The sequence below is a fragment of the Grampus griseus genome (genome assembly GCF_964374135.1).
Source record: "Grampus griseus genome assembly, chromosome: 2".
In the NCBI taxonomy this organism is placed as follows: domain Eukaryota; kingdom Metazoa; phylum Chordata; class Mammalia; order Artiodactyla; family Delphinidae; genus Grampus; species Grampus griseus.
Window position 1 is genome coordinate 97,452,109 of NC_139018.1, and position 14,191 is coordinate 97,466,299.

General features: G+C 35.5%; 1 protein-coding gene across 2 annotated transcripts in view; it reads right to left on the reverse strand.

Moving 5' to 3' along the window:
- Positions 1 to 14,191, reverse strand: part of WDR72 (WD repeat domain 72) — a gene marked incomplete at both ends in the record, with an annotated part of 189,711 nt that overhangs the window by 71,899 nt on the left and 103,621 nt on the right. For both annotated transcript variants that reach the window (XM_082649500.1, XM_082649499.1), the window contains 3 exons: positions 2,727 to 2,922; positions 8,181 to 8,260; positions 12,288 to 12,379. In XM_082649500.1, coding sequence (XP_082505626.1) covers positions 2,727 to 2,922; positions 8,181 to 8,260; positions 12,288 to 12,379 — 368 coding nt within the window. The remainder of the gene's footprint in view (positions 1 to 2,726; positions 2,923 to 8,180; positions 8,261 to 12,287; positions 12,380 to 14,191) is intronic.

Consider the following 14,191-nt stretch of genomic DNA (forward strand, 5'->3'; position numbering starts at 1 on the left):
CATTATTTTGTGAATATGTTATATTTATTTTAAATAAAATATTCTAAATTTCACCCACCAACATATAAAGTAGCTTTAATATTTTTGTGTTCCAATTCTTATCACAAGCTAACCCTAAATTTTCTTTTAACACTGGCAAAGGACCACTCAATAATGATCAAAAGATAATATTTATTAAGATCCAGATTTTTTAGTCATAGTAAGACTGAGTTCCATAGAGTTAATAATTCTTATATCCGAGAACTAACTGGAGACAGAACAGGACCCAATCTGGTGAAACTTCAAGTAATGGGTAAGTCATGTGATAGCAAAACTCATAAAAAGTTTCACCTTGATAGCCTACCATGAATTTCTCACCCAGAAATGAGGACTATGGGCCAAGGGATAAGTTATACACTAAAGTTTATGCAGCTCAATATCAAAAAAAAAACCAACCCAACCCAAAAATGGGCAGAAGACCTAAATAGACATTTCTCCAAAGAAGATATACAGATTGCCAACAAACACATGAAAGAATGCTCAACAGCATTAATCATTAGAGAAATGCAAATCAAAACTACAATGAGAGATCACCTCACACCAGTCAGAATGGCCATCATCAAAATATCTAGAAACATTAAATGCTGGAGAGGATGTGGAGAAAAGGGAACACTCTTGCACTGTTGGTGGGAATGTAAATTGATGCAGACACTATGGAGAACAGTATGGAGGTTCCTTAAAAAACTACAAATAGAACTACCATACGACCCAGCAATCCCACTACTGGGCATATACCCTGAGAAAACCAGAATTCAAAAAGAGTCATGTACCAAAATGTTCATTGCAGCTCTATTTACAATAGCCAGGACATGGAAGCAACCTAAGTGTCCATCAACAGATGAATGGATAAAGAAGATGTGGCACATATATACAATGGAATATTACTCAGCCATAAAAAAGAAACGAAATTGAGTTATTTGTAGTGAGGTGGATGGACCTAGAGTCTGTCATACAGAGTGAAGTAAGTCAGAAAGAGAAAGACACATACCATATGCTAACACAAAAAATGGAATATAAGAAAAAAAATGTCATGAAGAACCTAGGGGTAAGACGGGAATAAAGACACAGACCTACTAGAGAATGGACTTGAGGATATGGGGAGGGGGAAGGGTAAGCTGTGACAAAGTGAGAGAGTGGCACGGACATATATACACTACCAAATATAAAATAGATAGCTAGTGAGAAGCAGCCATATAGCACCGGGAGATCAGCTCCGTGTTTTGTGTCCACCTAGAGGGGTGAGATAGGGAGGGTGGGAGGGAGGTAGATGCAAGAGGGAAGAGATATGGGGACATATGTATATGTATAACTGATTCACTTTGTTATAAAGCAGAAAATAACACACCATTGTAAAGCAATTATACTCCAATAAAGATGCTAAAAATAAATAAATAAAGTTTATGGATAAGGCACAGAAATACCACCTAATGCGAGTTAACACATGATGAACACACTAGCTGTCTTTGGAGAGTTGGAAGAAACCTACTAAATGACACTACAGGTGCCTCTTCAAGTGAATCAAGAACACAAATATAGTCATTGAAAATTAATTTAAAAAGGAATTTTTCTACTTCTTGCTTGAAAGGTGTAATACAACTACAATTTTGTGATATGATCAAAAAGAAGTGTCTTAAAGTGGGTGAATTTGCCAGATAATTAAAGCTAATTTCTTGACAACAAGTAAACAAACGACTTGAAATTGCCATTGAGTTTTAACAAATTACTTATTGAATTTACCAGCCTTGCTGACTGTGTTGGCATTAGGAAATATTCTATTTTGATCTTTGCCCTTTACTGAAAAAGCCTTTTCCTGCTGCATATACTCTCTCACTACATAATGCTCTCTAGTCAGTAATCTTATAAAAATAATAAGAAATAAATATAATGCATTTTTAAGAATGACACCTGTTTTAAGAGTTAACATTTTAAATATAGCAACATTTCTCTGAGTCCCAAATAAAAATCTCTTTCAACCTGAAACATGTCAATTTGTAACATGTTTTCCTGACAAATATATATATTTAATTGTATTATAAATTCATTTGTTCATCAAAACCTTACTAATGAAGTTGAAAATCAAATTTTTGCTTAATGATTTTTTACTGTTTTTTAATTTTCATTTTTAAGTCACAACTAACAGGCTGAAAAATCAGATGACATTTTACAGCAGAAATTTTGATTCAGTTGCTAGTCAAAACCATAAACACTATGATTATAAAGTTACAATGATAAAATTTGTTATAGAAAGAATCAAGTGGTCCAACTGTAAAACAGTGCAATTTTAGTTTGTAGTACATTTCTTACTCCCAGAAAAGAAAAAAAAAATGGCACATGGCTATTACCATGGTATCAAATGAAAACAAATTTAGGACCCATTATTATCAGGGTATCCTTATAATGTATGTCCCATTAAGCTATTACTGTTAGTTCTGTTTTCATTTTTACTGACTTAACTTTAAAACATTTTAATAAATAACATAAATTTTGTTCTGTAAAGAATTTATTAATTATAATAGAATTTAGAATTAGAAACTTGACATATGAGGAAACTGATAGCAGAAAAGGTCAGAAACAGGGCACTTGGCTTGGTTTTTGCAGAAATGATACATTCTGAACTCATTCTCAAAATGTTCTGAGTAGTAGAAAAAGTTCTGATGAAAGAGCATACCAATAAATTTTGCACTTACTTTGCAGAGGCAAAGTGTCTGTAATACACTGTAATTCTGGCTCCTTGGCCCATTCAGTCTTTGGCAGGATCTGTGTCATCTCATAGTCACCATTCTCTGCCACCGACACTGGTTCACTGTCGACTGGAGTCTTTCTTAAGGTTTTCATGTGCTGTTGAACTTCCGCCAAAAGAACAGCTTGTATTGCTTCAGTTACCTGTAAAGTTTTTTTCTTTTTTTAATGAATTATTTTTAGTGTTATCATAAATGCTTGGAGTCTTATATAAAACCCAAAGTCTAGAATTTTGATTTGAATAAGTCTCACATAAATTGGAATGCTCCATTCCACGAAAATTACCATCTGAAACAATTGAAATGCAGTTACTGAAAACTGGCACCCAAATCATCATACTGTTCTTTTAAAAAAACCTCAAGAGAATGTAAAAGGAAAGTTTAAAGGGAGTTCTCAATTCTTTCTCATAAAATATTTTCATTTATACCAGAAGATAAAGAAACTTTTAATATATCACATTGTTCTGAAAGACAGGTTTAGTACCTCAATGTCTAGCTCTAAAACACGATTTAGCTAAAAACCCTTGATTTAAACTAGGTTGAATACAGAAAGTTAAAGACAAAACTTTAATAGTAAATCTCACTAAACTGTGTGTATGTGTATATGGTTTTACATGGCTTAAAATACTGCAAAGCCTGCCTTCTGATTATTGTTCCTACCCAGTCAAGGACCTGTGGTTGAGGGAAGGGGAAGGGAGAGATTTAGCACAGGGCATCTAATCCAATATGTTTTTAAAAATGAAGAACCTGGGATGTGACATCTCAAGTTCCACACAGACATGGTGGACAGGCCTTCTAACCCCTGATTCTATGTCCTTAGTAGTATATGTCCTCCCAAGGTTCTATACTCTTACATCTCAGTAAAAAGCCAGTGACAGTACCTTAGCCCCTTCCTGGTAAGAGATGAGGTAAGGTCCAGGAGTTAGGTAGAGTTCAAGGAAAGCCAAGACTTGAACTGGTGAGAGAAAAGGAAGGGCACTGCTGATCTAGATGAACTTGGGACACCTTTCCAATATCCTCCCCTGGCTGATAGTTAAACCTTTAACATAGCCATGTCCCAATGCCTACTCTTTTCCCTTCAAAAGCCTATCCTCTGTCAAGATGACTCATGTTCCATAATTGCCATCGTCCCCTCTGCCTTATTCCCAGTCTACCCATAGGATGCCTAGAGCTAGGGCTTTGGGACAACACCACTGAAACTGGTGATCAAGAGATGCTAATGCCCAAAACAGAGTAGGTATTCATTTAAATATGTATTTAGTCCCTTTTATGTGTCCTGGTAGCATGTGAGACCTTTAGGTTCCAGGGACACTTGAGAGTTTTTGCTGATGGCAGATGCTAGGTGAACTACAGGAGTAGAAGGAACTGGGTTCTAAACTCTATTCTAGAGTTTTAAATATAGGGAGTTTCCTGAAAGTATCAGAGGAGCTGCCTGATCACTGATCATCCCCCTATTCTTGTCCAGTCAGATGCTTGGTTGGGTCATGAAAAAAGGCTAATGAATGATATGATTTTACTATTGCTTACCAAATCTATTAACACTGTAGTACTGCCTGTCACAATACAGGTACATAATGCTTACATCATGTGAGGAGATACTCAACACTGTGAAAGCTGTTGCATGCCATGAACACAACATAGAATTCTACACATTATGATACTGATGAGTCATGCTTATTAATATCTACCATATGCTGAGATACATTGTATATTAACTATTAGCTATGATATCTATTAACATATACTATTCTATATCACAATAAGTGAATCATGCTTATCATGTAGATATTATGATGGGATAACCTGTATTAATTATTCATGGACAATTTTACAACACCGAATTTATGTCATTTTAATTTTGCCACACATTTATTTGATAGCACTGCTTCCAAGACATGAATGGTGTGGTAAACAGAGCTCTCAATCTGACATGAGAAGGTCCAAGTTCCTGATTTGACTATGACAGTTACTACAAATGTAACTTTTGACAAGTCACGTACTTCTCTGGGACTTCATGTCCATACTTATAAAACAGTCTGTGAAGCTGAGAGAGGCTAGGATGAGAGCTTTCAATCACAGAAAGCTGTATGGAACTTGCTTCTGTTCATACCTATAAAAATCAGGAAGATATTAGAGGAAATCCTCAGAACTGTAGTACATCCAGACTATGGTCTATCCCTCAGAATGGGCAGTTTGGCCATATGCTCCCATGGGATTATGGATGCCCTCTCACAACTGTGATTTAGAAAGTCCTCTTTCCACTAGATATAATATTCTATAACAACTTGGATCAATATTCTTTCTTAAAAAAATACAGGGATTTATGCAGCTTCAATTAACATTTCTAATTATTAGATTTATATATCATGACCATATCAGTTTTTACCTGTTAAATTTTGAAACTTTTTGACATATTTGTCACTACAAATGCATATTGCAGGAATAATCAATATGAGTATCATTAAAAAGCAAGATGAAGCAGAAACAGCAGAATGAAACATATTAACCACAATGAGCAGGTTACTCAGAGCCACAAAACTTAAAAGTGAATACAGAATGGCACATACCCAATTGGAGACAAACTCAAAATATACGCTTTGTGTTCAGTGTGAAGTCAATACACAGAGAAATGGTACAACTTATATAAGCATATAATAATGTTCCAGTATCTGGTATACAGTGAGCCCTAAAACCAGGCTAATGGAATTGAAATAGATATTGTATACTTTAAAAATATACACTATGGAAAGTAAAATTTAATGATAGTTTCTGACTGTCAGTACTTAAGTGTCTCTAGCATATAAACAGAGTAGATGAATTTTGTAGATAGGTAGTAGGCATAGAGTTTTTCCCAACAAAATATAAAATCTGTAGACATTATTTTATATAACTTTGTGATGTTAATACTGAGCTGAAATTGAAAGCACTATGGCTATAAAGCTGTCTTCCAAATGCATATACGGTTTTCCTGAAAAGACGGATATGCAAAGCATTACACGCTTATGAAGGAATGTGCAGATTTAAAATAATGTTTAAAAATCCATTGTTTGGGGAAAGAGAGCCACATCTGGGCCATATACTTTTTACTAGAAGTATTACTATGCCATAGTAAGCTAAAAATGTCAATGGTTTTCTACCAACACCTTGAAACAGCAAAGTATTGTAAAATAGCACAGAGTATTATAAAGACTCTTAAGGGCCCCTGTGGCCTGCTTGTGGTTTCAGTGTCCAGATTTTCTGGTATAGAAGCATTTTCCCAACACTCAGGCTCACATGAGCCTTTCATGTCTTGCATCATCTCCTGGAATAGCAATACTTCTCTCAGGAGGCCTGGATGTCATGATTTCACCCACTAGTGTCAGATTATAAAATCCAAAGAATGTTAGTGCTGCTTCAGAGACATTCAAGTTAGCAACCCCAAAACCTGCTGTTGCTTCTCCAGCATTTATTTCTATGTTGTGTATATTTCATGTGTGAGAAACAAAAAACAATCTCCAGACAAACTCATTCATCTGCGAAATTAACTCATCCTTACCCATTCCCTTAAAGGTACGCCCCCTTCAATTTCTGAAGTAGGATTATGCTCTTTTTTTACAAAACCATCCCATTACCACCTAGTGTTCCTAAAATACATTAAAAAGCAGATTCAAATTAACATGATTTGACTAACTGCTTAAATGAACAGCTTTATAAGGAATTTGAGGATTGGTTAATGAAGCATTTATATGGATACTTGCAAGAGCCTCTGTTTTTCCTGAGGGCCCCAGGAATTCTCATTCTCACTTTACACATGAGTAAAATAAATAATCAACAAGTTAAACCTATCTTCCAGAGTCATTCATCAGGTTAGTGGCAGAAATGAGAGGAGAATTTTGAAGCTTAAACTTCATACAGAGTGAGTAATAAATGCTCTAGTAATATTTGTCCTGCTACCAGCATTTTACACAAGGTCATAGAATCATAGAACCTTAAGTTCCATTTGTCCAAACATATCCAAACCACATTAAAATTTATTTTAAGGTCAAACGAACAACTACAAAAGATCTTTAATTAGAGAAGCTCAGGATAACTGTTTGATTGAATTCTTTTTTCCTTAAGAATTGTTTTCCCTGTTGAGAAATTCTTTGGCTACTGGGGGAAAAAAAATCCCACCTTTGATAGAGACTCTTTTAGGGTGACTGTAAATATGCTGGTAAAGTCAACATATACTAATATTTATTTGATTATCACAGATGCTTTTTGCAGAGCCATTCAGTCATTCATTAAATATATATTGACTGGCTACTGTCACTGGTGAAAGGGGTGAGTGAGACAGGCAAAGTCCCGGCTCTCAGCAAGCTTCTGTTACAGTGAAAAGACAGAAGATAAGCAAGCAAAAAAAGAAAATGGTATAATCTCCACTGAAAGCAAACACAACAAAGAAAATAAAACTGGATAATGTGATGGTAACTGGAGCATGGGGCAGCAAGGTATGGTGACAATATTAGATGGAGTGATCAGGGAAGACTTCTCTGAGGAGTTGGCTTTTGAGCAAATACCCAAATGATGAATGGAAAAAATGAGAATTCCAGCCTGAGAGAATAGTAAGGTCCTGAGGTGGAAATGAGCTTTGTATGTTCTGGAAATTATAAGCAGATCAACGTGGCTAGTGAGAATGGGGGAGAATGATGAAGAAAGAGGTTAGGCGAGGGGCAAATCATGTAGGCCATGGCTTTAATAACCATCCCAACTGTGTTTATTTGGTTTTATGGTGTCAGCCCCCATAATTTGTTCTGAGTTGACTTTCTTTGTTTTCCTGTAACCAAAATTAACCATTTGTAATTGGAATTATTGCTATTCTTGTCTTGCAAATTTGACATTTATTAAGCCCATGAAGAATAAAGTTCCAATAAATATTCATCTAATCAATGCACAGATATTTATTGTACAATGTTCAAAGCTATCCACAAAAAAATCCTTAAAAGAAGAAGAAAGACTTAAATTGGACATTGAGGAAACCAACTCTCTATATCAGCTCACAGATGATAGAAAAATTATTTCTAATTATACCTACCAAATTCGCAAGCCTAGGGACTTTTATATCCAATTTTGAAATCAAATAGTAGACATTTCTGCCACCAACTGAAACCTCAGTGGGCAATAAGTTACCTGTAACAACATAAACATCCCTTCCTCAGCCCTTTCTATTCATGCCTCTTAACTTGGTTCATCCTTGCATGTTATTTTCCACTTTTCCCTCATTATTAGTCTCTGCGTTAGTCCTATTAAATGAAATACCCTGGAAGAAAATATGTGAGGACAAGAGTACCTACTCACGTATACTCTCAGGTAAAGGGGAGTATGAATGAACCACAGCAGCAAGGAACTCTTCCAATAACTTCAAGAACATGAACCATATCATACCTGGACAGACTGGTCTTTCCAACAGGAAATTAGCTTCAAAAGTGAAACGTCAGCTTCAGGTAGATGGGATTCACTCTTACCTAGAAATATATAGAACACATTTATATCTTCAGAGTATTACACATGGATGCAGCCCAATGATCTTCAACCCTGGCTGCACATTAGAATCACCTAGGGAGCCTTTTTTTTTTCCCCACAAACACCGATGCCCAGGTTCAATCTTCCAGTGATTCTGGTTTAATAGGTCCCTGGGTGAGGGTGGAGCAGGCATTAATACTTTTTAAAAGTATCTCAGATGATTTTCATATATAGCCAGAGTCAAGAAACATTAATTAACTTATATATATATATTTCTAACAATTATACTAATACACATTCACATCAAATCAAATTCATCTTTATACCTTAAACCCATTTCAGTACCTTTTTGCCAACAAAATACAATGACCAACATTCCCCCCAAAACAGATCACTGAATTTTACAATGCCTTCCTCATACAAATAATCCCTGAAATTCTACCTTGCCATGAAGCAGTATCTATCACACAGAAAATCCTATAAAAGACTTGCTTTGATTCATCCTTACCGAGCTATACTACTCTGATCAATAGGTATAGCACTTATGTTTTAATTTGACTCATTTTGTTATGTATTGTTTCTTTTTAAGTTTGCCCTTTTAAATGTCCTTTCTATCTATTTGCCCTAATGTTCAGTGTGAAATTTTAAGAGTGAGCTATGGCTTGGTTTATTTAAATTGGTCCATAGAGTGTCCGACAGTTCCCTACACAAAAAAGCACTTAATAAGTGCCCTTTCATTAATTGAAAATGAACATATTATCATCCAAATGAAAAAATCAATGAATTAAGGCTTTCTGATGGCTAAAGTATATTATCTAGGTGCCAGATCCAGGAGCGAGATAAGGAAGAGTGATGCAGGCTTGCACTGGAGGGAAAATTGCTATAATTGTCTATTTAAATTAATGTTTGAAATCCTGGATCAACTATTTAAATTAGTATTAGTCCAAGATGCTTTTCATTGAATTACCATTTTATATATTCATAGATATGTGTGTGTGTGTGTGTGTGTGTATATATCTCACATTAGTGGTGAAGGGAAATGTAATAGAAGGTATTGATATAATGTAAACTGACAATATGAAAGAAATATATAAGAAACTTCTGCTCATTAATATCATCATTTTCTCCTGATGGAACCTATGATGTGAATTTGAAATGCCCAAGAACAGTACATAAAAGATGTGATATGATACAACACTATGAGTTTGAAGTCGTATTTTCCATTTCTTCATGAGCACAGCAGGTAACAGAGCATTTTCTTTTGATCGCTTTCCTTTCTCCCTCTCTCACTTTGTTGACCTTGTGATTCCACCATCAAAGCTAAGTATCGGTCGCAACCGTAACTACTTACTGGCATCATGGGGTACTTCACAGCACACTTTAATGTGATGTTAAAATTTTAATATGAGATGGAAATGAGAGCCAACTTTTCTGGGCAATAACAGTGAGTTAAAGAATTAATTATAACTTCAGGGGGAAAGATAAAAAGAAAACATCCCAGGCTTCCTCAGGCTTGGACTTTATAGAATTAATAGCATGAAGTGAATCCCTCCTTTCCCTTCACCTCCCATCTGGCGACTATAAAGCATAAAACTATGTTTCCTTAGTACCTAACTGAATTTTAAATGCTATAAATGCCACCTCTCAACATCAGGGAGATTGTTCAGTAATAACACTAGTTGCTCAGGCTGCTTTGGTTGGGAAGTCATAGGAAAAGTTGGGGCCTCCTTGGCTCTGGTTAGCAAATCCCTAAGTCTCTGCAGAAACTACTTATACTGCACCATAAATTCTAGTCTCTTTCCCAGTGTTATAAAAAAATGAAAATTAGAGCAAATAACCCTAAAAAGGGCTACTATCTAAGGAGAAGGCTGGCAATCCAGACTGGATCATATAGAGGAATCATGACTTGTAATCATAAATATGAGAAGTGGCCTGACATAGTGGAAAGAACAGGAGTATGGAATTAGACGGAGTTGGACTGGAATCCTAGCCCTTCAGCTTGTCGGCTGGTTGACTATGAGTGAATCAGCTAACTTCTCTGAGTCCCAATTTTCTCAAGGGTAAAACAGAGATAGATCCTCCTACTGTGCACTGCTGTTTATATATTATTTGAGGTAATATGTAATGTAAAGTCATTGGCATAATTCTTTGGACATACTAGGGGCTTAATAATTGGAAGCTATTAATAAACTCTCACTTTAAAATATCCCAAATGAATATTCTTTTCAGTAGCCCTGAGAGGGCCACTGTGCAGTGTTGTTCAGGTCATACCAATGTATTGATCACATACTGCACAACTTTGGAAGCAAAATGCACATCAATTCTGGAATCTTATTCCCATTTTACAAATGCAGTAAATTCAGCTTTTAAAGGAGTAAAAGATACACCCAAAGTTAAGTAGTAAGTGGCAGAACTTGATCTTGAACCTTAGTGGTTTATCTCCAAAACCATTGTTCTATTTTCTATTCATCCATTAATCCAAAAGTACTTGCTTAATTCCTTGCAGGCATTGTTCTAGGAACTGGGGACACAGCAGTGAATAAAACTGTCATAAAAAACAATAACCTAGGGAGGGTGGGAGGGAGAGAGACGCAAGAGGGATGAGATATGGGAACATATGTATATGTATAACTGATTCACTTTGTTATAAAGCAGAAACTAACACACCATTGTAAAGCAATTATACTCCAATAAAGATGTAAAAAAAAAACAACAAAAAAACCCAATAACGTCCCTGGAGCTTACATTTGAGTAGCAGGAAGTAGATGGCAAATGGAAAAATGCTATACAGCACGTCAGATAGTGAAAAGGATTATGATAAAATAGGGAAAGGGGTAGGGTATGCGGGGGAGAAGGGAGGGCACCTTCACTTATAAGATGGTATTGGAGGAGGAATTGAAGGATGGAGGATGGAGGTGGGGAGCAGCAGGTTGACTTCTGTGGAATCTGGAGAAAGGGCATTCTAGACAGAGGGAACAATCAGTGCAAAGACCCTAAACCCTGCCTGTCATGTGTGGGTAAGAGTTAAAAAGCCCAGCAAAGCTGGAAGGAGTGAAGCAGGGGATGAGTACAAAGAGATGAGGTCAGATGGGGGGGTGTGTCTGATGACGTAAGTAGAGCAGCCAGGTTATACAGGGCCTTGTGAGCTATCCTAAGAACTGTAGCTTTTATTCAGAGTGAAACATAAGCCACTGAAAGGTTTTAAGCAGTAGCATGAGGTTCTGACTTAGTTTCAAATAGATGACTCTGGATGTTTGGTTGGGAATAGAGTGTAGGAACCAAGAATAGGAGCAGAGGGTAGTTAGGAGGCTTCTGTATCCAGGCAAGAGGGGATGAAGGCTCACACCAGGGGGCTGGCCATGTAGGTGGAGAGAAGCAGTCAGAATCTGGGATATATTCTGGAGGTAGAACCAACATGATTACTAAAACATTGGATGTGGGGTACAAGAAAAAAGGGGAAAGTCAATATGACATTAAAGTTCTTGGCCTAAATAACTGTAAAGATGGGACTGCCATTTAATGAGATGTCAAAAATTTGGAGAAGCAGGTTTTAGAGATGAATTAGCCATTTGGCATCAAAAGAAAATCTAAACACCAAGACTGTTACTCAGAAGAATTCAAGGACCATTATATAATCTTCTGAAATAACTGTAAAACTCTCTAATATAATAATTACTTATTTGGTAATAAAGATATTGATACAGTAAATTCCCCATAAATCACATATGACCTTAATTTAATATTCAAATGTGTCCTTTGCTGAAAAGTTTCATACTTTTAGGTATTTCAAAGATCATTTGATGAAATCTATCATATTACATGTCTTATAAGATATTTACTTTAATAACAAAATTTCATGTATATTTCAAATATAGACAGAATACAAAACTATAACCATGTAAAATACAGACTGAATCAAACAATAAACATGCACACTTCTTATTCTAAACTGTAGGGTGCTATCCAGTTATAGCACTTTCATTTCATAGAAGAAAAAAAATTATTAGACTATATCTGTAACTCCTTTACCATTTTGTAAATAACCGTAGAAGCTTGAAATATTTAAAATATCATTCCCAGGACTTTTCATCTTCTTATGCACAGACTCCATTGTGAAAGAACTGTTGAAATAAGATTCAAAGGATATTATTAAAGATGTATAAAAAACATTTTGAGAAATAAATTGACGATATGACTGCATGACCACTTTAACAAATTTGGGAATTGAACACATTATTTTTAGCAATATCTTTGACATTATTCTCTTCGGTGAATCTTTTTTCCCCACTTTAACTTACCTAAAACCCTAACCCCAAGTGAATTGTGAATCTTAGTTTACCAGAATTATCTTGTGATCCACTTTTACTGGAGGGGCCTTGCGACTTTAGGTCATGTGATTTGTGGCTAATGTAATAAATTTTTGAATCCTAATATGTTCATAGCTGCCAAAAAATTATCCCCAGGTACCATCAGGACTTGATGAAGACAGGCTTTACCCTAGTCCAGTGATTCAATGAGAGGACATTCAGATACTATCCAGGGATATTCTCATAGGCAGATAGCTCTTTCCTTAAAATTCAGTTTCGTCACACACTCAGTTGTTAAGCATAAAAAGATTTCTCCACCTTTACAACCACAGTGAAATGTTAGCAAAATGGCCAAATTTATTGGAAGGATTTGGAGTGACAAATCCAATACACATTGTTTTGATTTCCCTAAATATAACATGCAGTCTCCAATAGCAGATCAAATCTGAAATGGCTTATTTAGGGAAGCAGTCTCTAATCCTGACACTGCCATTCAATAATTTGTTTTAATGCAGAATTTTGTAAAGATTAACTAAAGTGTGGCAATGATTTTAAGGCCATTTAATGGAAAGCATGCTGAAAGCCCTTAATCTCCCCTAAAGGGCACCAGATATATCCTTCCCATCCTGTATTCAGTATCTGGAACAAACTTAGAATGAAAACCTCTGGCGACAATAACTGAGTCCGTCATCTGCTCTGTGGGATCATGATTAGGCTAACAAATATAAGTTGTTTTTAAGAATTTGAAAAAATCTTGATGATCACCTATTCTATTCATCTCATTTTGTAACTGAGGAAAGCAAGGCCCAGAGGGGCTAAGTGACTAGTCCAAAGCCACATGACTAGTTTAACAACAAAACCAGGGTTCATTCTCAGGTTTTCAGGCTTGGCTGACTACAATTTTTTTTATCATACTTTAGGTGTTATTTAATTTTCTTAGTAATAGAAAGAAAAGTGCCTAACTGAAATTAAAATACATATATATTATATATATAAATTATAAATATGAAGTTATATATTATATAAGTGTATATATATATATATATATATATATAGTAATGAACAGAAGAAAAGAAAATAGAGGAAAATTAAGTATATGAATAATGAAATTCACAGTCTCTGTTTTCTCATTATTAGGGCCACCAAACAGAAAATGGAAAATCCTATAGCATAGAAGCATTATAATGATAGGGAGCTTAACACTGAATCTACATAATCCATAAGGATTTGCTACCAGACTGTAGGTTCACTGAAGGCAGGAACTCTATTATCTAGTACCTGACACAGATATTTGTTGAACTGAGCTCTTACCAAAGAATAGAAATGTCAAGGACTATTTACCACCATGTACTGAGCAGTTCAAACGGCACATCTTCTATAAAGGCTTTCTGATGGTTTCATCTCACACTAATTATTCTCTTTACTCTGACCACCTATAATACTTACCTATACTACAAATATTTCTCCTTGTTCCTTCAGTGTTTTCTACTTATTTCATGTGCATTATCTTCATCATTTCAATTAGTTCCTACCCAAATGAGAAATTTATTTATATTTCTTCTATGAGCTAGTGCTAAAGACATATTCAGTAAGCACTTGATGAATTGAATCCAATCTTCTAACATC